Source organism: Henckelia pumila, chromosome 1 (assembly GCF_033568475.1).
Source record: "Henckelia pumila isolate YLH828 chromosome 1, ASM3356847v2, whole genome shotgun sequence".
In the NCBI taxonomy this organism is placed as follows: domain Eukaryota; kingdom Viridiplantae; phylum Streptophyta; class Magnoliopsida; order Lamiales; family Gesneriaceae; genus Henckelia; species Henckelia pumila.
Genome location: NC_133120.1, coordinates 107,353,576 through 107,362,581, shown reverse-complemented (window position 1 = coordinate 107,362,581; position 9,006 = coordinate 107,353,576). Strand labels below are relative to the sequence as shown.

Here is a 9,006-nt window from a genome sequence, read left to right as displayed (position 1 = left end):
TGTTTAAAGTCAAATTTCAAGTCATTGAATTAGATAGTGTTTGGGAGAGCTTATAAGAAGTAATTCTCAATTTTTCTTTCACAAAATTTTTAAAATTTGTGAAATTTTGTGAAGGAGAAGTTGATAAGTGCTTCCTAGAAAATCTCCCAAGTGTTTGAGAGAGATTCTAGGAAGCACTTCTCGATTTTTCTTTACAAAATTTTAATTGTGAAAGAAAAACTAAGAAATGCTTCCTAAAAGCTCTTTTAAACGCTACCTTAGTCGAGTACGTGAAGTTATGTTTAAAGTCAAATTTCAAGTTTGAATTTATATGTTTGCTACATGCTTGGCTGCGACTAACGCACATATCCGATGTTACACAATACACACACATGTTTTCAAGTGTTTTTTTTTTTTTTGACAAGAAAACTTGTAAATTTCCTTTGTACAAAAATAAAAATTGACCACATGTTTTCAAGTTAACTTATTCACGGAAAATTCTATGTTGGCAGACCGGTACTACCCGGTCTGCAAGATCCAACGGCCTCGGGCCATGATGTGATGTGCACAATGTCCGGACCGTTGGATTGCCCTCCGGACACTACCCCGAAGGACAGCTAAGAATCCCCCTTATTCACAACTCAAGTTTTTTAGACTCTAATAGTGATAGTACCGTTTATGAGAAGAGTTGGGAAAGTATGTCGGTCAGAATATTAAAATCCAGTAATAATAATGAAGAGAGGAAATAATTTCACCATAAAGCCACTCAATTGAGCCATGTGAAGTTGCAGTGTTAAATGGTACGTCGTAATGACCGGCCACTGAAAAGCGTGTAGCACATCCCCATTTTATGGCTCACAAATTTACTTTATTATAAGCTCTAAAAGCTATAGTTATTGTGATGGTTACAAAAGCTATGTATAGATAATTTAGGCTATAACTTTATGATAAAGGAGGGAAAAAAAATTAAATCCCTTTGTCCACATAACTTTGCTAGGTTAAAGTATAACTTCAAGACGTGCGCGGGCACACGCATGTGTGTAATGTTAGCTAGTCTCAGAATAAATTCCATGAGAAATGAAACTTCCTTGCTGTGGCCGTCACGTCCCAGACTCAAGCCCGGATCAGATAGTAAATTTCTAAAAACTAGGAAAATCTCCGAAGATGTCCACCCTTGCTCGATCACACTCTCATGCAGCCTAGCTGAGAGGTATATTCCATAGTCGATGCACGCGATCACTTGAATCCTGTATATTTGTCGGAAACATTATTCATTAAAACCAGTTGCGAAGTTTTAATAGCAAACAGCAATTTCATGAAAGTGACCAACACACAAAAACAACCAAATACATCACCGTTTTACATCTGCAATAGTAGAAATATATACAGCCCATTCTCAACACAGGGTCAACAATGACATACAAAACCGATCATTTTTTTTTGTCTAAGAGTAAATAAAACATAAAACTTCGAGAAACTAGAGGAAATAAGCCCACATCGTGTTACGTGGATAAAATTTGGGCAGACATTGTACCAAGGACGACTAGCCAGATTCTTGTCTCAACACTTCTTGGCGAGGGTATTCATTCTCATTCATCGAGCCGGTTGTATTACATACGCTGCGTGTATGTTGACAATATGCTCCTATTCAATTGACGAGTTGTGTCCGATCCTGCAAAGCAAGACGCTCGGACACATCAGCCAGTGATTTGAGGTTGCACTTTATCAGGGCCTCAACGAAGTAACATGTTTCGTCTTTAGTGTTCCCATCTGGCACATCCACCACAAATGACTCAATAGCCATTGTCCCAGGTCTCCCATCAATAATTTCTGGATGGACCGTGATGATAGATGAATAGTTCTGGTATTTTCAAGAAAAAACGACTTTAATGTAACTCAATTTGAAGGAAAAACAAACATAAAAGACAATGGGAAAATTGCATTTTCGGTGCTATATGTTACACTCTTTGCGATTTTGGCACTCTACTATGTAAAATTTCAATCTTAGCCAGCTATTTTTGGGGGAGGGAATTTTAGTCATTTTCCCGGACTGCCACATCAGCAACACTTAGTGTCACGTCAAGACTTCCAATGAAAAATGACTAAAATTGTCAGAAATTTGAATATATAAGAGTAAGACTGATGAAATCAGAGACATCACAACCGACAAATAGGAAATCCAATTTCTTAACAAGACAATTCACAAGCACTTGATAGAGGATCGCGCAGGTTGACTCAACCATATAAGCGACTCTTTTTCAACGAACTAAAATGGCCAGCCTAAATTATCTTAGGCAATGCATCCATTTATAAAAGGGAATGAAAATCTGATAAAACAAAAGGTAGATCAAACATAGAGCAATTTCCGTGCAAAATTAGCACATCCGAGTATAAGAGTAAACCTCTGTCTTATGTTGAAATGGCTAACATTCCTATTAAAAAAAATCTATAAACTAAAACCCCCCATGTGTTGTAAAATTGATTGATAAAAATCCCAAGCAACAAGTTTTCACGGAAAACATGCTCCTTAATCATCTATGCATGAACGAACTTACTGCCACATTAGTGTTATTATCAAAATCAAATATATTCTAATTTCGTAATGTAATAAAAATATAAACATGATTATGTTATCTCGGGTTTTTAACATTGTCCCTCTGCAAAAGTATTGAAATTCTGAGGTATGCTTTAATCGGTAAAGAAAATAGACATTCATGTTTTTATTATGGTAAAACGGTGCTATCAATTCCTTGGCGATTCTATCCTGGGGCAATTACATGCAAAGGCTCAGAACAAACAAGCACACCACAAAAAGTCGACAACCAGGAATTTCAACTATTAATTAATTTATAAACATTAGGTGTTTTTAGCCTGATGAATTTTTATACAAGACTAAAACCCTTCAACATCAGATCGGAAACAGAAGCCCCTTTGCTATATTAACACTTCATGACAAATAACAAATTGAATAAATTTATAAATGCTTAACCATCTAAGAAAAAGGTATTTTTCTTACTCACAAATTCTATCCAACTCTAGTAAAAAAAAATATTCTATCCAACTTTTCTTCTGCGGCTCCCAGATATAGCTAATAATCAACCAATCAATCAAATGCATGTGTTTATCGAATTAAATATGCAAATCTCCAATTTTGAATTAAGAAAAGATATGTTAGGTTGTTATTGCCTAAAACAGATCGAGAAAAAACTATCTATATGGGGAATCAACGAATTGAGTACCACTCCAATAAGTAACAGATTCACAAATATTTTCTAGATTTACTTAAACTGAAGATGCACAAACGGTTCCTTGATTTACTCAAACTGGAAGTTTTCAAGTAAATTCTTCATTTACTAAAACCGAAGATTGCGCATACATCCAAATCGGAAAAATTTCACTCACTCGAAAAGTTTCGACTGTCAAGAAAATTAAGATCAGAGCTATAAAGCTGAGTACCTTGAGGCGATGATCACCACCGACAATCCGCATACTGAAAATGTGCTCCTCGTCGTCCAAAAGCTCCAGCCTCTCCCTGCTCGTAGTCGCCGGAAGTCCCGACTTGACGTTCACCTCTCTCACAGTTCCGATTTTCAAATCACCCTGCATTATACATCTACTCACAAACGGCTTGTAGCTCTGAGGCTGGTCAAATCTCCTCACCAGCGACCAAACCTAAAGCAAAAAAAAAATCCAACATTTGATCGAGAAAACAAAAAAAATAGATAAAAATCAACAGAAGTGATGGAATCGAACTCAGATCTGAGACGAGACTCACGAGAGGCAGCGGAGCTTTGATGTGTTTGACCAAGGAAGAAGTGCACTGGTCATCGCCCACGTGGTGCTTGTGGTGTCGCTTGATGAAATCCTCCGGGCCAGCAGCGGTGAGCAAATCGCCGTTCTCCGTGATGACCATGATCGAAATCGACGGCCAGAATCTGAGATGGAGTTTTGATATAACAGAAGAGAAGAGAAAAGGGAAAGGGAAAGGGAAAGGGGGAGTGAATGGGAATCAAAGTCAAGAGGTAGGAAAATCACAAGTGGACAAAACACACCGCCATTGTCACCTGCAAGTTGTGTGAATGGTCCAAATTCAATTTTATATGTTATCTCTCTCTCAAGGCGGGGCCAATGCCCACCCACATCCCATCACCCCAAATATATTCATTAAATATTTCTTCAATTGTGCTCCTACATAGTCCAAAAGCAGTTTCGTCTCCATTTTTACAGTTTTCCCTTTAAGCCTAATTTGACCCACATTTTGGATGATATTTTTTTAAAAAAAATGTTTTTTAAGCTTTATTTTTTTATTTTTGAAAAAACTTTAATTTTAACTTTAAAAAATGCTTTTTTTTTTAAGCACTTAAATGAAAACTCAAACACTTTGTTAATCAAAAAAACATTTTTTTTAAATAAAAAAAATATTTTTCTGATCTGATTTTTAAAATCAAACGAAGCCTATATGTTGGATTGAATTTGAAATCTATCGTAATTATCGTAATCATGAGTGAAACTAGTATTATATGCTTTATTTACGTCGACTTTTGTAGCTAGTTTCCAAATGAGGAGTAGTTTGGATATCAACCGCATGAGGCCCGTGGCCGTGGTCAGCCCCAATATTTCTTTTATTACTTTTTGTTTTAATTTATGTGCGTCCCACTATATTTATTTATTACGTCTTTTCTAATTTCAGTATATTTTTAAACAAAATTAATAGACGAACGAAATATTGTCAATGCCAATAGAATCAATGTTATTAGCTGTGAATTCGAACTTTTTGGTATTTTCCGTTTATGATTTTTTTTATAACATAATTTTTTATAACAAATTTATAAGATATTAATTATTATTTACATTAATTTTTTTTCATATGTATATGACAAAGAAATATATCACCAACTTCGAGACGATTTAATTTAACATACATGAGCATGTTACCGACTTGATTGAATATATACGAGCACGTTACGTCAATAATTAATTATCTTTCTATATTATTTTGTGTATTATTTATAATTTTTTTTCCTTTTTTTTTTATTGAAGTTCTAAATAAATATAATATAATATAAATATAGAAAGATCCAGTTTGTCACGTGCGTGTATATAATGCATAATTTATGGTAGCCGTTGTTTGATTTGGGTGTTTCTCCGGGTTGATCAAACCTAGCCCGCAATTGGATAGGTACATATGAAAGTCAAACACAGTGATAATTGATTGGTGGATGGAGATTGAATGGTGTTGCATGCCAACCCATCGATGAATTATGGAGATAAGTTAACTAGTTACTTCTAATAATAAATAAATTAAAGATAAGCATGTTTGTTTTATTTGTTTTATTAATCATCCATTTTACGTTCTTTTATTTTGCATTTTACATTGATTGTGTGTACTACTAGGAATTAAGGCTTTCAAATTATTTGTACCATATGCAGCATAATAAAGTTATCGTGTAAGTATCCTGAGTTATGTACACTCTAAAATATATTTTAAATATATTTTTGTTGTTTAGAAAATAACATTAGACATAATTTACTTTAAACCACTATATATTCATATTTATATTATATTTTTATTTTAATTAAGATGAATTTCAAATATATCTAATAAGTGTGTCATTTGAATCCATTATACTTTATATATACATTTAAAGTGTAAATAAGTAGTTATGTAATTATGGCTTGATCTATTATTTAATTGTTAACTATAAAATTTTATCCACATGCAACGTTAATTTTTGCAACACGAAAAGTACCCCCGAGATATCATTCGGTTCGATCGATTATTTATTGAACAATAAATTAATTATTTGATTTTATAAAAAGAAATCAAATAGGATAACTAATCAGTACTGGGCCAAATATATGATAACTATATATATCAGACTGCATGGCATATTATGTTGGTGACTTTCGATCAAGGTATCCAATAATTTACTTGCTATTTCCACTAAATACGGATAAATTTAGGGGAAAATGAGGGATAATAACTTTGGTCGAATTTCATTTGTAAAAAATAACACTTTTAAGTGCATTTAAATGTACATGGAATGACCTTTTTCTTTAAATTAAAAAATATTTGACGAGGGTTATTTTCTAGTTATCGAGGTAAATTTATGAAAAATTTCATTTCTTTCGTTATATTTAGAAAAGAGGGTGAGAAAACTCTCGTGTATAGCTGCGAATGGGCACATATCATATATCATGAGAAAGCTTCGATCTTGGCACCACTGTTTACATTTACTGCTAGGCTGCTAGCACCCGAATATTACTATTACAACCATTAAACAAAACCAGGTTTCATGCTAAATTTTGGAGTTACGGTACTTTGCCTCAAACAAGTATTTATGCATACGGATCCATTGTATATATAAATTTAGATTATATATTATATATATATTATATGAGTTTTGATATGATGAACAATTATCATGTGTACTTATGTGTGCATCGCTAACGTAACGTCCTCTACATTCAATAGGTGAACGTCATGTCAGTCAATGAACATATTATGGTGTTCACTCTATATATATATATATAATATAATATATATTATGGAACAAGCATGTTTTCTTGTGATTTGAAGAAGATATTAATTAGCAAGAACTTCCCATATCAAGTCAGGGTCGAACGAAGTCATCCGAGGAAGCGAGCAGCCTTCGATCTCCAGTTCCCCTGGATCAGGCGCCGCCGCCGCCGAGCTGCACCACTCATGCGACAGCGATCCCGCCGGCGAGTCTTCGCCGCCGCCTCTCCAGAACCCATCTTCGGAAACGCTGGCACTCCAACTCTCGGCATTCATGACTGCAGAGTTGGGAGACGACGAACCCGTTTTCTTGGCCGCGACTTCGATCGCACATTTGCTGCTGCTGTCGCTGATCTCCTTTTTGTTCACACTTTTATTTTTAGCCTTTTTACCCTTCTTCACCTTCAGAAGAATGGATTGAATCTTGTTATCGACGGTATTCTTGAGAGCTTTGAGGCGGGCGCAGTCGCCTAATCCTAACCACGTAGGATCCCGCAGGTTCGGGAAATTCAGGCGGGCGTATTCGCCTCGGAGCTTGGAAGCCGCCCTGTCGTAGGCGTAAGCAGCGGCCTCCGCCGTGTCGAATGTCCCGAGCCAAAGCCTCACCCTGTTCTGCGGCAGCCTTATTTCAGCCACCCATTTGCCCCAGTGCCTCTGCCTCACTCCCCTGTACAGCTTCTTCTTGTTGGGATTAAAATAAGTTTTGACTGATAAAGGATTCGACATAGAGTTTCTTGGAAACGAAGAGTTTACTCGTCTTTCGTCGGAGAATTTTCGGAGCATATCTCTCTGTTTGTTGTAAACAGAAGAGCCCGAGGGCCGGAAAACATGGCCCGAGACGGTGTCAGTAGTTGTTTGGTAGAAGAAGGAGAAGACTGAATCAAAGGTGCTGCTGGATTCACTAGTTAGAATGAGCTGTGACAGAAGAGCTCCAATATTTGGCTCATTTACAAACGTAAATGGAGGCTTGTGATTTTCTTCAACTTTGTCCATTTTTAATTGTTTGTATTGAAGTTTATTGACATCACAAAACAGGGGACAGAGAAAGAAATGACCCTTTTCCTGAGTTTGAGGATGTCAGAATTAATCAAGAAATTTGGATTGTTATATATAAACAACAGAATGGAGTGGAAACTGCATAGGAGCTTGGGGCCGAAATGTTGGAAAAGGAATCCCGCACAAGTGAGAACTCAGTAATGAAAAGCTGGTTTGAAGATAGCAGCTTTCTGAGAAAAAAATGGGTTCTTGGTTCTCTTCTTGTTATCTGTTGGCTAGCATGAATTTATAGGTCTTAAAGGTGTGTTGGTTTGGTTATAATACAATCGAGTAAATGATCTCTTTCTTTTCAGATATGATTTCTCGATTAACATTCAATTCGTTCTACTTACTAATTTACCCTTACAAGCAATAATAAATAAACATTTTAGGGTAATGCAACTTGTACACCAAGGGTTACACATTGGGTTACACAATATACTTGAATCAATGATTATCCTACATGCATTTTTGAAAGATTTTTTCCAAATAAAGTGCAAGGATAATCATGTAATTTCAAGTGCATTGTGTAACCCAACGTGTAACTCTTCATGTACATGTAGCATTACCCAACATTTTAAGTAAGGCAAAACCTCTCCACAACCTTTTTTTTTTTTTTTTTTTGATTTGAAGAAGGAGATTGTTGTAATTGAGTCCCAAACTTGATACCTCATCTTAAATTTGGGATTTTGATGTCAGATTAGCTATCATCTCTCCAACTTAATAAATAATAGAAGGTCTCGCCCTCAAAGGATGTTCGAATTGCTGGAATAGGTAAACTTTTGATTCATGGTCAGAAATTCGATTCTCCCTATGTACCAACACCCTTTCGAATGAGTTTGTAGCACAGATCTTGCTTAGTATAGTCTGGCTCCATAGTTTGCAAACTACTGTTTTAGTATGTGGGTTTACCCTAAACACCAAAGGAAAGTGATTGCGGGTTATCATGTCAAAAGATAAATAAAATAATGAAAGCTCTATTGTGAAACGGTTTCACGTATCTTTATCAGTGAGATGGATAAACTTTTTTGTGGGTTACCAAATATGAAATTCCTCACAAAATTGACCGTTTCATTTAAATTTTTGTGAAAACATAAATATAATCAGTGCATGTATTACGTATTTGTACAGTTCGTTTTTTTTAATTAAAATACAAGGAAAAAAATAATAAATATTAAATTAAAAAAAATTATAGTGTTTTTCTAAACAATTAATAGTCATCAAAGAACATTAAATACATCAATTTTACAAGCATAGGCAACATTTTGAAAACAAAAAACCACCAATTGCATAAAATGAATGTCATTTTGATAAATAAGATAAGAAAATTTCAAACAAATAGAAAAAGAATAGGTCATATAAAATGACTAACGTAATGTGTCAAATAATTTTATTGTTTTATTGAAAATTAATTTATGATATAAACATAAATTAATTTAAAATTTCACCACTTAATTGAAAACGATTAATTA

At 34.8% G+C, this 9,006-nt stretch overlaps 2 protein-coding genes across 2 annotated transcripts; both read right to left on the bottom strand.

Annotated features, from left to right (window-relative positions):
* Positions 1-1,290: 1,290 nt before the first annotated feature.
* LOC140883194 (abscisic acid receptor PYL8-like) lies at positions 1,291-4,043 on the bottom strand. Its single transcript, XM_073289565.1, has 3 exons — positions 3,755-4,043; positions 3,436-3,651; positions 1,291-1,840 (listed from the first exon to the last, which is right to left on the bottom strand). The coding sequence occupies exons 1-3, from the start codon at positions 3,890-3,892 to the stop codon at positions 1,628-1,630; spliced, it is 567 nt and encodes a 188-aa protein (XP_073145666.1). The 5' UTR covers positions 3,893-4,043; the 3' UTR covers positions 1,291-1,627.
* Positions 4,044-6,535: 2,492 nt separating this feature from the next.
* On the bottom strand, positions 6,536-7,732 carry LOC140875365 (ethylene-responsive transcription factor ERF061-like). The gene has a single exon (XM_073279032.1). The coding sequence runs from the start codon at positions 7,490-7,492 to the stop codon at positions 6,566-6,568; it is 927 nt and encodes a 308-aa protein (XP_073135133.1). The 5' UTR covers positions 7,493-7,732; the 3' UTR covers positions 6,536-6,565.
* Positions 7,733-9,006: the final 1,274 nt, after the last annotated feature.

What these genes read in the sequence shown, in the direction of transcription:
- LOC140883194 (XM_073289565.1), bottom strand. Translation starts at nt 3,892, where the DNA reads ATGGTCATCACGGAGAACGGCGATTTGCTCACCGCTGCTGGCCCGGAG. An exon ending in TCAAAGCTCCGCTGCCTCTC is followed by an intron (nt 3,652 to 3,754) that starts GTGAGTCTCGTC and finishes TTTTTGCTTTAG; the next exon opens with GTTTGGTCGCTGGTGAGGAG. An exon ending in GTGGTGATCATCGCCTCAAG is followed by an intron (nt 1,841 to 3,435) that starts GTACTCAGCTTT and finishes TGAAAATACCAG; the next exon opens with AACTATTCATCTATCATCAC.
- LOC140875365 (XM_073279032.1), bottom strand. Translation starts at nt 7,492, where the DNA reads ATGGACAAAGTTGAAGAAAATCACAAGCCTCCATTTACGTTTGTAAAT.